The 17,014-nt window shown below is 46.0% G+C and overlaps 1 protein-coding gene and 1 long non-coding RNA gene across 6 annotated transcripts in view; one reads left to right on the forward strand and one right to left on the reverse strand.

The window, feature by feature from the left end:
- The window catches only part of Ttc4 (tetratricopeptide repeat domain 4), a 29,680-nt gene extending 14,650 nt beyond the window's left edge, over window positions 1-15,030 (forward strand). The window contains exons 5-10 of one of the 5 annotated variants that reach the window (XM_010610393.3): window positions 1,220-1,344; window positions 5,479-5,565; window positions 7,920-8,137; window positions 8,692-8,773; window positions 11,368-11,450; window positions 14,066-15,030. In XM_010610393.3, coding sequence (XP_010608695.1) covers window positions 1,220-1,344; window positions 5,479-5,565; window positions 7,920-8,137; window positions 8,692-8,773; window positions 11,368-11,450; window positions 14,066-14,381 — 911 coding nt within the window. In that variant the 3' untranslated portion in view covers window positions 14,382-15,030. Of the gene's footprint in view, window positions 1-1,219; window positions 1,345-5,478; window positions 5,566-7,919; window positions 8,138-8,691; window positions 8,774-11,367; window positions 11,451-14,021 lie in introns of all 5 variants that reach the window. The other 4 variants (XM_010610392.3, XM_010610394.2, XM_010610395.3 and 1 more) reach the window with 4 other exon arrangements.
- Window positions 175-15,286, reverse strand: LOC104852596. Its single transcript, XR_777532.3, has 3 exons — window positions 15,103-15,286; window positions 2,540-2,653; window positions 175-463 (listed from the first exon to the last, which is right to left on the reverse strand). It is a non-coding gene; the product is annotated as an uncharacterized LOC104852596 (long non-coding RNA).
- Between the last annotated feature and the right edge of the window lie 1,728 nt (window positions 15,287-17,014).

A 17,014-nucleotide genomic window follows, 5' to 3' on the forward strand; every position in this document is an offset into this window, starting at 1 on the left:
ATTCCTCAGAGAATAACCCTTTATGCTGTAAGAATCTGTATAGATTTTGAAACTCATTTTAAATTAATAAGGAATAAAATTAATTAAAACAAAGCAGTTCCAAAAGCCACATTCTGATTTTTTTTTCAGATTAGCTGATTGAAAGGCAAGATTTTCAAATGCCATGTTAATGTTAATTAAAAGAGAAGTTATGGGACCTTTGCTGATAACTCTGATGCTGCGATGTTCTCAGATTCTTTTTTCTGTTGTAGCCTGACCTTTTGTGTAATCATAATGCTTTTATTAGTTTTATTCTTTACCTTTTGTTTGAGAAGCTCGTAAGTGCTCTGCAAACTTTTAATTTATTCATCTATATTAATGTTCCCTGTATTCCCATGGAGCAGCTTACTTAACATACTTCTCCGCAGCATGACTCCTCAGGTGTTCATGGCTAGAGGATAGTAAGCAGGTCCATGTCCCTCAGCTGTGGAGAAAGCAGACATTGAGTAGAGGCTGGCGTGAAGAGCGCAGTCCTGGGGTTAGAAGTCTGAGGTTAGTGTAGCCTCAGGTTAGAAGTCTATAATCCTTGATTCAGTTGTCCATGTGATGTGCATGACACCTGCTCCGAGGGTCAGTTTGCTCATGCCTGGAAAATGGGATTAGATTCTTTTGACATCTGAACCTTTACAACTTTACAGTTCTGATACTGAAATTCTAGGGAAAGCCTGAAGAGGCTAACTAAACAAAAGTGAACAGATTCAGATAAAACTTTTTTCAGCCGGGTGTGGTGACGCATTTTTTTGGTACTGGGGATTGAATTTAGGACCTTGTGCTTGTGAGGCGGATGGTGGCACCACTAAGCTAAATCCCCAGTTGAGGTAGACTTTATTTTTCCCACTTGTAGTTGAGGAACCAGAAGCTCTGAGATACTCAGTTCTTTATCCAAAGAGTCTTACTTCCAGCCTGTGTCTCTCTGATTCCAAAGCCTTTGTTCTTTGCTCCTAAGCCACAGCCTTCTCTACTTTTAAAGTACTTTATACCAAGGAGACTTACAGGAGTTTTGAGCTGAACGACATAAGGGCTGTTTCTGACTAGGATACAGAAAACACTCTTGCTTGTCTGGGAATTGAAGTCCAAGGGCTCAGCCTCTGTTTTCCTTTCAGGAGGTTGGTTGGTAGATGGTGGGGTGGGCTGGCACATGTGTATTGTTCCTAGATCCTAAGGGGTGTGATTTCTCCAGGTGCCCTGTGCCATCTAGAACTGAAACACTTTTCCGAGGCTGTGAGCTGGTGTGACGAGGGACTGCTGATAGATGCCAAGGAAAAGAAACTTCTGGAAGTAAGAGCTAAAGCAGACAAGCTAAAGGTTGGTGATATGAGCAGACAATTGTCATTTGCTAATTAGATTCACCAGATTATCTCTCTCAGGTTACTATAAAGTTTTTCCTCTTTAAAGACGAAACCTAGGCACTAGGGATATAACTCAGTGATAGGCCCTAGGTTTATACAAACTGGAGGAAAAAAAGACCAAACCAAAACCAGTCCCTACCCTTGGAACTCTGTGGAGGGCACAAACAAGTCAGTAGAGGCAAGCAGGAATATAAGAGTGTATGGCAGTAGTTTACTGTAGTGGCATCTAACATTGCCCTGCCAACAGCAGGCTGTAGATGGAGAGAGCAGAGAAGGTTTGGAGAGAGAAGCGATGCCTCATCTCGAAGACTGAACAGAGGTTTACTGAGCTGAATGGTGTTGGAGAAGAAGAACATTGCAGACAGGAGCCCTCAGAGGATAAGGATTAAATGGTTGTGTGTGTGTGTGTGTGTGTGTGTGTGTGTGTGTGTTCTTAGTACGTTTCCTAACATACAGTTAGGACTCTGTAAAAAGTGGCTATTGGGATTTGAATAAATAGGAAACAACTAAGGGTGCTGTAGTCTATTTATGTACTGTTTAAAGCTCTTAAAAGAAAGAAGGGGAGGACCAAGGATTTAGCTCAGTGGCACCGTGCCTGCCTCACAAGCTTGAGGTCCTGAGTTCAATTCCCAGTACTGAAAAAAAGAAGACAAGGAGAGCCAGGTGTGGTGGTGCATGCCTGTAATCCTAGCACTTAGGAGGCTGAGCAGGAGGACTGCTGCAAGTTTGCATTCAGCCTAGGCTACATAAAGCTAAACATTTAAATGAAACGTTACAATTCTACAATGATGTGCAACTCCTGTAATTAGACATATATAAATTGCTGATGAAATGCCATATATCTGGTGTATAACAGCTAAAATGATGATTAAAAACAGTAATAATGGCTAATTAACATTTACCAAAAATCATACCCAACATTGAAAAAGTACCGTGTATGTGTTCCAGGCACTAGTTTAACATTTTCATTTATGTTAAACCATCTAAACCATAAATTAGCCCTGTAAAGTGGGAACTATTCTAATCCTCCTTTTACTAGCGAGGTAGCTAAAGTGCAGGAAGACAGGGAGTTGCTCTGCTTACACAGCTGTGGTGAAGCAGGGCTTCAAGTTCAGGCCAGATACCACAGTCTTAGCGTCTGTGCATCCTACCTCACGTGTCCGTCCAGTGCCAAGCTAGAAGCAGACTTCCTCTCTCAATTCCTGGTTCCTCCTCTTCTCCCTGCTGAGCCTGTTCCACTGCACTCCCTCACTGCCTTCAGCTCCCTTGAACAGGAAGTTAGAAGTCAGTCTGGTCATATGAAATGGCAGAAAAGGTAGATATCTATGGATCCTTGTGGCTCAGTAACAGAAATCTTAAGCCTAGGTTATTGGGTGTGAGAATTTCTGAAAGTGGTGTATACAGGAGCAAAATCAGGAGGGCTGCTGTGGAAGGCTGTCACTAAAATGTCCACAGAAAAACCCTCAATGTGCCTAAATTAAGGCTTTTTGGTCCTGTAGCACAGGCAGGGTCCAAAGCCTGGCGCTGCTAGCTGAATAGCAGTCTTGCCCTGTATCTGAGTCCACACTGATGCTGGGCTCCGTTGGGCTTGGTATATGAAGCAGTAGATCTCATTTGTCTACATTAATACCAAAGTAGACACGAAGGTGATGAATACTACCAGAGATAAAGTGAATCGATTTTTTAAATGATGAAAGCATCACTTTGTAAGAATATTTAGTGATTCTTAATGTATAGGTATCTAATAATAGCTTCCAAATACATGAAATAGAAATTGACAACTCAAGGAAGCACTAAGTTCATAAATGCGTGTCATGGGGGACATGAGTCTCCCTCCCCAGAATGCACTGAACAAGCAGATAAGAAATAGAGGGTGTAGGGCCAGGGATTTAGCTCAGTGGTGCTGCCTCACAAGCACAAGCTCCCGAGTTTAATCCCCGGTACCCCACCCCTCCAAAAAAGAAAGAAACAGAGGGTGATGTCATTGAAAATGGTGTGTTGAAGACTTTGAAAAATTCTCTCCTCCATAAAACCCATGAGATAGCTTGCAAAAATTGTCAGTTAATTTTTCTAAAACTCTAGAAATAAACTAGAAACTTGCAGCAGTCTAGGGAGTGTTTATTTAAGAAAAATGGCGAAGCCTCAGTAAAAACAGCAAATTTGTGGCACTTTAATTTGTCCTTCCCAGCTTCCCCTCCACAGTTCCACAGTACCCTTGAAAGTCAGCAGCTCAGACTCGGTGAAAACACAAGGTCTGGCAGCCCCCAGAGGAGGCAGAATAGGGCTGAAGCTCCTTCAGAGTCCCACTGCCAGGGAACTGCCTTTGACTCATCTGTCTAGTGGCTCCTGGCAGACCTGCTCGTGGCTTTTTTACATGTCCTGTCTTGGAGTGCACCCAGTATGGAAAGCTGTTTCTCATAGCGGGGTGGAGGGGTGTAAAAAACCATTAAAAGCAATTGTTTAAGATTACAGCTACCTTAGGCAGTGTCTAGCACTCTTACAAACAATAGGCTTATCATATAATTTACAAAGAAAAACTTAGGATCTTCTCAGAAAAGATGCAGGCAGACTGAGAGACTTGTGAAATTCCATGAAATTCACTAGGATAGGCATAGTGGGGTTCCAGAAGTGCAGCAGAGAAGGGACAAAAGAATGATTTGAAGAAGCTGGGGGTGGTGGCACATGCCTGTAATCCCAGCACTCAGGAGGCTGAGGCAGAAAGATCACCATGAGTTCAAGGCCAGCCCGAATACATAGCAAGATCCTGTCTTAAACAAAGAAAGCTACAAGGAGGGTAAACTTACAGCAGTCAACACCAACACACATCATTATCAAACTTGAAAGACAAACAAGAGAACCTTAAAAGAGAGAGTGACTTTTCTTGTATAAATGTACCTCAGAATTAACAGGCTGATTTCTTACCAGAATCTATGAAGGCCAAAAGGCAGTGGAATGACATATTTAAAGTACTGGAAGAAAACCTGCGAACCAAGAATTCTATATCCTAAACTTATCCTTCAAAATTGAAAGAAAAGAAGTAAAACTCTCTGCTGCAAATTTTATGACTTCATGTATAGAAAATCCAAAGGGATCCACTAAAACTTTCTTGACACTAATAGGTGGAGCAAGCTTACAAGATATAACCTCTCCTGAGTGTGGTGGCACCCACCTGTGATCCCAGCACTTGCAAGGCTGAGCAGAAGGATGGCCATGAGTTCGGGGCCAGTCTGAACTAATAGCAAGACCCTATCTCAAAAACTAAACAACAAAAGCCAAAAACACCTAACAGAAAGACCTAGATAATATACAACAGAGACCAGCCTGGTCTGCGAAGCCTAAAATATTTACTGTCTTGCCCTTCCCAGAATATGTTTGCTGACTGCTGTTAATCCACATTCTGAGGGCAGAAGCAGGACAACTAGTGCTGGGGAGATTAGCAGGAAAAGGAAGTCTGAGTTACATTTCTGCCAGATCAGTTAGAAGACTGGTGTTTTTCTCCTGTGGGTTATAATAGTGCAGCCTCTGATAAGTTTCTTCCCTGAGTTTTTTCAGCATGTCTTCCTATGCTCCATCCACACTGTGGAAGTTGAAATTCCCACAGGTTACTTATCTGTCCTGGCATTGGTCCTTGTATGGAGAGTGCCCATTTTCCTTTCCTGCTGGCATCTCCCTGCTGTCTAAGCCAGTGGTGGCTAACCTATGGCACGCGTACCTCAGCGGGCTGTTTATCATTGAAGGCTCTGAAAGGTTCGCCATCACTGGCCTAGGTGCACCTCCTCTGGAGGCAGAAACCATCCCTCCATGTATGTTTCACAGCTCTGTTCACATCGTCAGAGTAACATAATGTACCTTACACTTGGCTCTTCTCTTGCCTACACCTCTCAGTGAGCTCCTTGGGTATAGAAGGTGAATTGTGAACTTCTGCTGATGCTGGGTCTGATGCCTCAGTGTGTGTTTTGTGAATGTTCAGTGACACAGGAGCACAGGCTGGGTAGAGAGCAGAGATGGTTGTTCAGGGAAGATGAGAGAAAGCCTGGGTGGGAGAAGAGGCAGATTCCCTGGAGCTGATATGTCTGAATTTCATTCCTAGCGAATTGAACAGAGAGATGTGAGGAAAGCAAAGCTGAAGGAAAAGAAGGAGCAAAATCAGAATGAGGCTTTACTCCAAGCTCTCAAGGTGAGTCCTCAAATCCTGGGACATCCAGTAGTCAGGTGAAGCCTGCTGTTAACCTTTCTTGGGATGCTTCACTTTCTTTCTGCATTAGTGGGGCAGTGTGACAGCGGAGCCCAGGCTCTGGACTCCGGTGCCCACTGTCTGTATGCTGTTCTGGGGACACACGGACTGCTTGCCTGGGCTCAGCGTTCTCATTCAGTCTTCACAGCAGCCATCTGGGGTGGTTTGTGGTGTTTTTCTAGCTGAGAAAGTCATCCCAGAGAGGTGAGGAACCTCACCAGCTACTGGCTGTCAGAGCCAGGGCCTTGCCCTTCACCACTGCGTTATATTCATCCTGGGAAAACTCCTTGCAGGGGTTGGCTCCTCTAACTAACAGCAACAATAACCAAAATCCTTCTTTCCCTTCCCTCTGTGTCTTGCATTTTGAAACAAATGCAGTCTGACCCAAATCTTGCTTTACTTTGTTTGAGCTGATTTATCTTCCCAAATAGATAATACCTGTTGAGTGACTATGGAGCACGTTTTGGTTTCATTCTTTGTTCAGTTACATTACGCACCTACTTAAGTTCCTTGTTGATTTTAAGAACTTAGCACTACTAAAATGCAGCCCACTTGCCATCCTAGCAAGCAATCCGTTACTAGGTATTAACGAATTGGATAGAATACTCCACATTTCCATTGAATGCTCAGTTATAGCGAGGGGTTTTATTTTCTTAAATGTAACATATTGGAGCTAGATTTGGTAGTGCAGGCCTGTAATGCCAGCACTTAGGGAAGCTGAAACTGTAAGTTCAAATCCTGTCTGGGCAATTTAGTGAGACCCTGTCTCAAAAAAATAAATAAAGAGATCTGGGGATGTAGCTCAGTCAGTGGTTAGAACTCCTGAGTTCAATCTCCAGTACCAAAAGAGAGAGAGAAAGAATACTGGAATGCCTAGACATTGGCTTGCAGACTATTTTGTTCTGTTATTCTCTTCTTTAGTCGTACCCTGCATTTTAGGCTTCAGTGTCCATAAGAAACTCTTAGCAGCACCCGAAGCTTGCTTTCTTTCTTCCTTTCTTTCCTTTCCTTCCCTCCCTCCCTTTCTTCTTCCTTCCTTCCTTCCTTCTTCCTTCCTTCCTTCCTTCCTTCTTCCTTCCTTCCTTCCTTCCTTCCTTCCTTCCTTCCTTCCTTCCTTCTTTCTCAGGGGCTCATGTGTTTAGGCTTCAGTGTCCATAAGAAACTCTTAGCACCCAAAGCTTGTTTGCTCTTTCTTTCTTTCTTTCTTTCTTTCTTTCTTTCTTTCTTTCTTTCTTTCTTTCTTTCTTTCTTTCTTTTCTTTCTTTCTTTCTTTCTTTCTTTCTTTCTTTCTTTCTTTCCTTCTTTCCTTCTTTCCTTCTTTCCTTCTTTCCTTCTTTCCTTCTTTCCTTCTTTCCTTCTTTCCTTCTTTCCTTCTTTCCTTCTTTCCTTCTTTCCTATCCAGGCTCATGTAGTTCAGGCTGGCCTTGAACTCGTGGCCATCTTCCTGCCTCCCCTTCCTAGTGCTGGGATCACAGATGTGTGCCATTATGCCTGGCTACAAAGCTCTATTTTACTGATGGTTTAAGACAAAGGTCAGCAACTGCAGCCTTTGAAACAGCCTTGCCTGTGTATATATTATCTATGGCTCTTTTCATGCTACAGTGATAGAGTTGATTAATTTCAACAGAGATTATTTTGCTTGTATTATCTGATCCTTTAAGAAAAAGTTGGCCAGCCCTAATACACTTGATTTTAGCCAGAACCTGGAGAAGCGATGGCCAGCCACAATGTTAGGGGATGTTATCAAAAGGAATTTTGATTGGCCATGAGTTCCCATGTCGGCACATGGACATAAGATGTTACCTTCCTATTCAGACCCTTGATTGACCCTCATTTCGGTGAGACAGATCCTGTATCCTCACGATACTGAGACATTTGTGAGTGGCATACAGGCTGCACTCTTTATCTTTCCTGTGACCTCGCCTGTGCCGCCTTTCTAAGTCATTATTCAAGGCCTAGCATTTCCCAGTCACTCCGGCCCCAGGCTGAGTTGATCCTTGTCTGCAGTTTTGTAGCACCATGTCGTACCTCCTGTGCTGTCTCCCTCTAGACTAGAAACAGAGGCCAGAGGTCAGGGAACTGTGGCTAGCTCCTCTGTGACACAGGAGGTGCCCAGCGAAGGTGAGTTGGACCAGTGGTGCCTCGTCCACACCAAGCCTCGGGTGTACTGAAGAGGAATCCCATGGAGCTGGCCCTCTGGGAACTCACGTTGTTGGAGTCTCCTTAGTTCAGTGAAATGGGTTGTGTCTCCCCAAGCAGTAAGGTTTCAGATGTCTGTATGTTTGTGTCTGACCTAGGCTAGGAATATCAGGCTCATGTCGGAAGCTGCTGGTGAGGATGAAGATGCAGCCTCAGAAGGTCTGGGCGAGGTGTTTCTGGATGGGCTCAGCTCTGAGAACCCTTATGGCGCCAGGCTGAGTCTGGATGATGAGGGCAGGCTGAGCTGGCCTGTGCTGTTCCTGTACCCAGAATACGCCCAGTCGGACTTCATCTCTTCTTTTCACGAGGACTCCCGGTACTTCCTCATCCAACAGCCCTTGCTCTTCCTTGTACTTTCCCTGCTGCCTTGACACAGCGGATAGGTAGATTTTTGGTTGCCTAGGAAAGAGAATAGAGGGTTTCCCACACTTTGGTTTGATATAACCTCTTTATAGTGTAGCTGACTGAACCTTTATTAACTAGGTTTGCAACGACAGATACACGTTTCACCTTCAAATGTCCTGAGCTAGTAACAGTATAGTGTCTCCCACAGAGTGGCCTGGATTACTGGTAAAGTATGAAATTGTTTTATGTAGTGCACACATCGTGATTTAAGTGCATATTAGATAAAATATAAATAGCACATTTAACTCACAACTTCATAGAGTTAATGCTTAATGTAGCTAAATGTAAGAAATGCTTTTAACTGTTTATAAAAATTATGTCATAGAACAAATGATACAAAGGCACACTTAGGGCAGTGCTGTCAAAATGGACTCGGCCTTTCTGTCTCTGGAATTGCATCCAGGTATTGGTGTGGGAAAGGAGATTGTGAGTTATTGATGCCCATGGTTCATGTTGTGTCCTTAGGTTTATTGATCATCTCATGGTGATGTTTGGTGAAATACCCTCTTGGGACTCAGAGCAAAAATACTGCCCTGATAATCTGGAGGTAAGAGAAGTTATATTTCCCATCTCCGAAACTTTTTTTTTTTGGTACTGGGGATCGAACACGGGACCTTGCACTTGAGAGGCAGGTAGTGGCACTACTGAGCTGAATCCTGACCCATCTGTGAAACTTTTTAAAGGGAAGTGGCAGAGGCATAGAGATCAATTAATTGTGCTAAAATACACATTTTTACTTACAGTCTGAGAGTAAGATGCCAGCTGATACCTCAGAACCCTGAACACTGGGCTGGGATTTAGGTCAGTGGTGTTGCCGCCTGCCTTGCAAGTGCAAGGTCCCAAGTTTGATCTCCGGTACCAAAAAAAAAAAAAAAAAAAAAAAAAACTGCAGAACGCTGAATACTTTAGTGTGTGTTTCCTACAAACAAGGATATTTTTCTTCATAGTCTCAAAAGAGCCATCAAAGTCGGGAAATTAACAATAGCACCCTACTGTTATGTAGTTCTATGGCTTCGTTAACATTTCCCACATTGTCCCAGCAATTAGTTTTTTTGTTTTTTGTTTTCATAAGGGAAGACAGGGTCTTGCTATGCAGTCCAGGCTGTCCTTGGACTAGCAACCCTCCTGCTTTAGCCTCCCCAGTGCTGGGGTTACAGATGTGCACTACCACACTGGGCTTGTTTGGTTTTGTTCTCATTTTGTGGCAGGAGTCTTCTTCCTAGCCCTTGGCTCCTTTCCAGGAGCACAGTGTGTTCAATGATCATGTCCAGTTGCCTCTCTCAACACAGCACTGTTCCTCAGACTTTCCTCTTCTTTCTTGATCTTGACCCACACATTACAGACCATTGTCTGTGGAATGCCTGTCTGTGGTGTCCCATGTTTCCTCTGACACAGGACTGAGATGTAGCTTAGTGCATTTGGGGACCCATATGTGGCTGGGATGTCACAGAATGATGCAGTGTTCTCATTGCGTCCTGTGGGTACTGCCTGGTTCCCATTTGGGCATTCTTTGAGACATCTGCTCTGGTCACCTGACTGAGGAGGGGTCTGCCGGGCCACTCTACTGTACAGTTATTGCTCTTCTGTATAATTAATGAGTATTTTACAGAGAGGAACTTTGAAATGACAGAAATATTCTATTTCTCTTCTTCAGACCTTCAACTTTTTTTTGTTTTTTTGTTTTTGGCATTGGGGATCAAACTTAGGACCTTGCACTTGTAAGTTGGGCAGCGGCACCACTGAGCTAAATCCCTGGCCCAGACCTTCAACATTTTAATAGCAGCTTTAAGATTTCCTCTTGTATTCAGTGAGTTACAGTCTGCCACAATGATTGGTTACTTTAGCTTTAAGATTTCCTCTTGGATTCAATGAGTTACTGTCTGCCACAATGATTAGTTACTTTGTGGGTTTTTCTTGAAGTACTAAAGATGGAACCTATGGCCTTGTGCATGCTAGGCAAACATTCTACCACTGAGTTGTAGCTCCATTTGGCTATAATGGTTAATTTCATGGTTAGATTGTCCTGGAGATGGCCAGTGGAAAACCCTTTAAATTTGCTTCTATGTCCTTTTGATTTATCGCCATTTTTAAAGCACTTGCTTTCTGCACAAGATGTTCCAGGTTCAAATGGTGCTTTCCTTGTCCTGACTCACCCATTTTTCCCCCCATGGAGCCCTTTCTAGTGGAGAATGGTATTGAGAAGCTAAGATTCCTGTGCAGTAGATGTGCTATTATATAGGGGAAAGAGAATCAGTGCTTTGGTCCTTCTCAATGCCTCACAGCTAGGGAGTCTGTGTGTGTGTGTGTGTGTGTGTGTGTGTGTGTGTGTGTGTGTGTGTGTGTGAGAGAGAGAGAGAGAGAGAGAGAGAGAGAGAGAGGGAGGGAGAGAGAGAGAGAGAGACACCTTACTCATCCTGTGTGGAATCTGACAACTTGCACTGCTCAACCACCCCACATGAATGTTCTCCTTATTCTGCTTGAGCTCTAATCCCCAGCCATGACTGGTTGTCCTCCTCGTCCACCTGGGTCCTGATGCCCCACTTTGACTGCCCCACCCAGAGACACTCTGCTTATCCTTTTTGGGCTCCAACATGCCACCACCAACAGCTGTCTCACAAGGAAGCCCTTTTCACCCAGCTCAACCTGCCAGCTCCTGGCATGGATGCCCCCTCCCCGATCCAGTTCTGAGACCCTCACCCCTGGCAGCCCTCCGGTACACACATCCTCCTGTCCCTGCCTGGGCTCTGATGCCCTGCCCCAACTTTCCTCTCACCTGCTCTGGTTCTTCCTTTGCTCTGGGATACTGCCCTCCATCCCCTTCTGATAGCTCTAGGATTAAACTGTTAGAGAAGAGAAGGCTACAGAGGCTTGGGTTCAAGTCTTAGATTCTCTGTTTACTAGCTGTGATTTTGGCAAAATATGTCCTTCTCTGAGCCCTGGTTCTGTCTTTGGAGAATGGAGCTGAGTGTAACCTTTTCTATCTTGTCATAGGGAGGACTGAATGCAAAGCACACAGCCCTTAGCTAACATGGTACACATTCAGCTAGTAATAGGCACTGTCTCTTAACTCTTCCTCATTGTGCTTGGTAAGCTGTGAAGAGCTTTATTTGCCTCTGAATTTTGCTCTTGATTATCTTATAGGTCTACTTTGAGGATGAGGACAGGACAGAATTATACCAGGTGCCTCCCAAGAGCACCCTGCTGCAGGTGCTGCAGCACCCCAGGTGAGCAGTTCATGGGGCTGAGCAGGCACCTTCCCAGGAGTCCAGCCAACTTCTCATTCCTCTGCTTGGTGCTCACCTGGTGCTCCCCTCCCACCTGCGCTGCACAGTGTGCTTGAGTTGGCAGCCCTGGGGACAGGCAGGTTTGCAGTGTGATGACACCCTGTTGTGCTGCAGTTTTGGCCCTCCCAGACTGGAGATGACTGTCTGGTCTCAGGCTTTTGCACCTGGGATGGCCCTGCTTTTCCCAACTGTACCTGTGTCCTCAGATGTTATTAGGGGGAAAGGGCACTGACTCTTCCTTCACTACCCTGTAGCCCTGAGCACACTGTGCTCTGTGGGGTTCTACCTTCATCTGTAGTGCGGGGATAATAATGCCTGCCTATGTTTCTCAGCATTAGAGAGTCCGTGAGTGTGCAGGAGTCCAAGTGTCCTGTAAACTGTACCCAGCACTCCAGATGCAGGAGGGCATCAGCAGCCATAGCCAGTGAGATGTGGCAATTGTCTGTCTCAGCAGATTCTGTAAGAGGATGCCCTCTGTGGAGTAACACATCAAGACTACCTTTCTCTGACCTTGAGCAAAACAAAGAAGAGAAAGCTAAGTGCTTTTTGCACATAGGCTAGAAGAATCCCATGTCCTGGAGGAAAGGGTGGGTGGTATGCTAGGAAATGAGGCTGGAGAGCTAAGTTAGGACTGGGCATAAAGCATAAACTTGAATTCCCTTCTGCATTTATTTTATTTATTTAATTTTAGGGGGAGGGTGCAGGGATCAAACTCAGGCCCTTGCACTTGTGAGGCAGGCAGTGGAACCACTGAGCCAAATCCCCAGCCCCTTGAATTCCCTTCTAAGGAGCATAAACATTATTCTGAGGGTGGTATATGAAGTCACAGAGAACATTTATTTAGGTCAGATCCGAAATGTCCTGTTTGATGGGGAGCCTGAAGTAGGAAGGGATGGATTGGAGAGGGCTGGGATAGCCTGGGTGGAGTTGGTGAAGTGCTGACAGGCTTGGTGGTCCCACTGGTCTCGGATGCTTCTGCTTTGTCTTGGGAGGCAGGTGGGAAAGGTTCTCCAGATCTGATCAGTCCTCCCCCACCCCCACCCCACCCCCGTCCCTAATCTCCGTTATCCAGGCCGGGGATTTAATTCAGTGGTTCCACCACCTGCCTTGAAAGTGCAAGGACCTGAGTTCAATCCCCGGTACCAAAAAAAAAACCAAACCAAAACAAAACAAAAAAAACAGAAACACCAAATCTCCCTTATCCTAGTTTATGGACAAAATTTCCTGTTCATTTTCTCCGCTGTCAGCAAATTACCCTGAATTCTTTAAAGGTCTGAGGTCCATTCTACCTTGTCTCCAAAAAACAGAGGAGAAATATAAACAAAGCAGACTGATCCATGGAGGAAACTAATTTCACACCCTCAGAAAATGTAAATGCTATTGGAAGAGATTGCTTTTAAATTACTACCATAGCAAGGGATTATCCAGGACTGGTTTTGGGCAACTCCACCTTAAGCCAAGCACAGGCCCCTCTGTCCAGAACCAGGCGGGTGAGTAATGCTAGCACTCTGCACTGGGGACACAAAGGCCCATCTCCAACCTGCCTCACTATCTTTGCCTTATGCCTAATAGTGGCGAGTGCTCTGGTTACCTGCACCTCAGGCTTTTGCTGCCCTCCTTCCCCAAACTAAAGCCAAGTTCAGACATGGCATATTCCAGGACGTCCTTCCTGACTCCTCTTGGAGGGGGAGCTGTGGTGTTGTGGGCTGAGGGTGTACTTCACAGATGCTTCTGCAGTTGTGCCTTGCTGTCTTTGTTGGTTCCTTATCTCCTTCCCCGGGACTGAGCTTGAGCAAGAACATGATTTCTGTGTGTTTGCTTTTTTTTTTTGGTCCTCCCAAACTAGAGGAGATGACTGGACTGGTCTCAGGCTTTTGCACCTGGGATGGCCCTGCTTTTCCCAACTGTACCTGTGTCCTCAGATGTTATTAGGTGGAAAGGGCGCTGACTCTTCATTCACCACCTTGTAGCCCTGAGCTGCTCTGTGGGGCTCTTCCCTGAGCAAGACAGTAGTGCGCTGAGGGAGCTGAGAGGATTAAATGATTCATCTTTTCAAGTCAGGGTCTCACTATGTAGTTGAGACTGACCTGGAACTCACTGTGTAGCCCAGGCTGGTCTCAAAGTCACAGTGATCCTCCTGCCTCAGCCTCCAGAGTGCTGGGATTACAGACATGCACCACTATGCCCGGGTTTCTGTGTGTTTGCTTTTTAATCTCTGTGATTTCAGGGCCTGGCTCACCCTGGTCACTTAACATCAAGGGGAAGCATGTTTTCTAGTTTCATGCCCTGTTAGCTACACATGTGCATGATGCCGGAGGACTGGCCTAAAGGTCCTAGTCAGGTTGGAAGGGGAGAATGTCATGCTAATTTGCCAGTAAATGTGCTAGAATTGCATTTTAATGTTCACTCATATCCAGTTTCACCTTGAATGTTTTGGGGACAGTCTGTGGATGATTAAGATTATAATTCATTCATTTAACCCCATCTCTTTGTCTTTTGCATTCACTACAGGTACTTTGTAAAAGCCCTGACTCCCGCATTTCTGGTCTGTGTAGGGTTCTCTCCATTTTGCAGAAATTATCTCCAAGGGAGAAAGGTGCACCGGGTAAAGTGACAGAGCCAGGTCTCCTGCCTCACCTTCCTCACCGCCTTGAAACAGCTGGGGCCACTCCTAGAACCCAGCACTTTCGTTGTGTCTCTCTGGGGATATTTTCCCCTAGCCTTGAGCAGGGGAAGGAGCTGCTGACTTCCTTGATCTGTGGCCTCTCTGGCCATCACTCTCCAGTACGTACACAGTTCTGTGCCTTGGCTGTGGTGTCCTGGCAGTCTGTCTCTGAAGGGACCACCTGCTATGTTTACCACAGCAACTGACTGACTCAGTGGCCTGTGGAGACTGACTCTGGACTTTGTGACAGTGCCACAAGAAGCCTGCGGAAGATGCCCCTCCAATACAGTAAAACAAACTCTGAGGAATTCTAAAGCCTGAAGGCTCAGCTAACCTGGCTCCTGGTTATTTCACCGTCGTGGAGGGGAGGTCTAAAGGGAGGCTGTGTGCTGTGGGTGAATGGAGCAGAAAGCCACACCCTGTTTCTGTGTACTCCTCTAAATCTGCCAGTTTCCTTCATCTTTGCAGTGTGAGAACTGACAGGCAGTAACCTCTAAGTTCCTCTACGGTTTTCCCATTTGAGGATTTTGAGACAGGGTCTCACAGTGTTGCCCAGGCTGGCCTCTAACTCCTGGGCTCAAGGGATTATTTTGCCTCAGCCTCCTAAGTGCGGGACTACAGGTGCACACTCCTGTACCTGGCTAGGATTGTATGCCTTCTAAATTGGAAAATCTCCCTGGGTGTGGTGGTGCACGCCTTTAATCCCAGCACTCGGGAGGCTGAGGCAGGAGAATCATCCTGAGTCATGGTTGGCCTGGAATACATAACAGGACTATGTCTCAGAAAACACACACACAGGAAAAAATATACCATTAAACTGGAAAATCTTTTTGCATGTCAGGTCACTGTCATAGGCTATATTTTTGCCCCCACTTCTGAGAAGATCTTGGATACTCTTACCTGTAGCTGTACAACTTCATTCCATACCTGCCTGGTTCTCTAGGGAGCACTTCCTTCCTGCTGCCCGTGCAGACGGATACGAGCACCATCTAGAAGCAGCTGTGTGTCCTCTGCCACGAGATCCCATCTCCCACACAAGGGCAGTTCCTTCAGCTCGAGCGCCAGCTTGAAGACACGCAGAGCAGAATCAGAGCAGCTGGCCTGCAGCCACTCACTGTAACAAGAGCAGGAAATGGATGTTGTAGTAAGCACTGAGATTTGGGGGTTGTTAATATAGCAAAGCCCACCAACGCTCATTAAGCTGAAACCAGCAGTGCATATGGCCACTGCAAACACAGTTCTGGCACTGTGCTAACTGCAGTACTGATTCTCTCATTTAAAGCTGACAGCCACTCTGGCGCTGTGATCCGTTCTCTCAGTTGGGAGATGGAGGCACAGTCACAGCACTAGTGTCAGAGCTAGGCTCAGCCCACACACCCTACTCCAGGGCCTGCCTTTGTCTTCCCTGCTTACCTTGCTTCCTCTGCCTGCAGGGTCCTGCTGCTGCCTGTTTAAGAAATCTGACCCTGGGCTGGGAAGTGCCCCAGTGAAGAGAATGCAGCCTCTCACTGTCCTGAGCCCTCAGTGGCTTCCCTTGCCTTGTTGGCCTTCTTGGGCACCCTCGCCATCTTAGCAGCTTCTCAGCAGCCTCCAAAGCCCAGCCATCCTGGACGCAGTTTAGCCATGGGGCAGAGGGTGCAGCGACTGAGGGTCTTTCCCCAGGAACTAAGCTGCTACCCACATCTCAGTTCCGGCCCCACAGCACTGCACACTAGCTGCAGGTTTTGGTCCTTTGTTTAGGCTCTCTGTGCCTTGATGTTCTTATCTGCAACCTGAGCAAGACAGTAGTGCCTACCTACTGAGGAAGCTGTGAGGATTAAATGATTCATCTTTGTGAGGCACGTGGACAGAGCTTTCCCCACAGCAAGTGCTTCCTCTGTGACTTACTGCTCCCCGAGCTTGCTGTGCATGCTTAGCTTTGGGCCTGTGCATTCTATCAACTCTACCTGGGCCACTCTTTTCTCCCACTCACTCCCCTCTTTCCACCCCAGCCTTTCTTCCCATCGCTAATGTCCAGCCTTCAACCAGGTTCTGTTGTCTTCTCCAGGAAGCCTCCCTTGGCTCCTCGTGTCCTCAGGGACCTGCACCATCTGAACGCATGCCACACTGCGTTGGAGCTCTTGACTTGATGGTTCCCCAACTTCTTGTAGACCGAGTCAAGAACCTCGAGCTGTGTGCTCTTGTACCATCAGAACCTAGCACTGCACCTGCGCAGCCCAAGTGCAAATTGGTTTCTGGTCTTGCTAATACAGTGACACAGAGATCTGTTTGTCACATGGCTAGAAGCAACCTGAGCAGGAAAACATAAATTACAGCATACGAATCCTGAAACAGGAGGTTCAAAGATAATATAGATGATATAGTGAACATTTTTTCACTACTGGCTAGGCGCATAACTCAAGTGATGGCCTACAGAAAGAAATGATTAATTCTGAATAGACTACCAGTGAGGGTTAACCTTTTAGAGACGAGTGCCCATACTGCAACCCCAAACCCACTTATTTATCGCAAAGTGCCGACACTGCAATTAAACCTGAATACTGAGGTTTTAGTTTTTTAAAGAATCACATTCATATCGTTTGTCTTAAAAGAAAAACTCAGTAACACAAATGCTGTAGTTTTGCCACCACTGGACTGGGAGGAATTGAGAGTAGGGCATGGTGAGGCACCTGGAAGGTGAGTAACATTCCAGGGCAGCAAAGGCTGATGTGGCTCAGGATCAACAGTGGCTGCCCCTGAACGGCTTGCTAGCTGGCCACAGCCTAGGTGCTTTATGTGGACTGCCTTACCCCTCAACAGCTCTAGGAGACAGGCAGTTGCATGGCCCCTTTTACTGGCA

This window comes from Fukomys damarensis, unplaced genomic scaffold, assembly GCF_012274545.1.
Source record: "Fukomys damarensis isolate Sample0158 unplaced genomic scaffold, DMR_v1.0_HiC HiC_scaffold_23, whole genome shotgun sequence".
NCBI classification, from domain to species: Eukaryota; Metazoa; Chordata; class Mammalia; order Rodentia; family Bathyergidae; genus Fukomys; species Fukomys damarensis.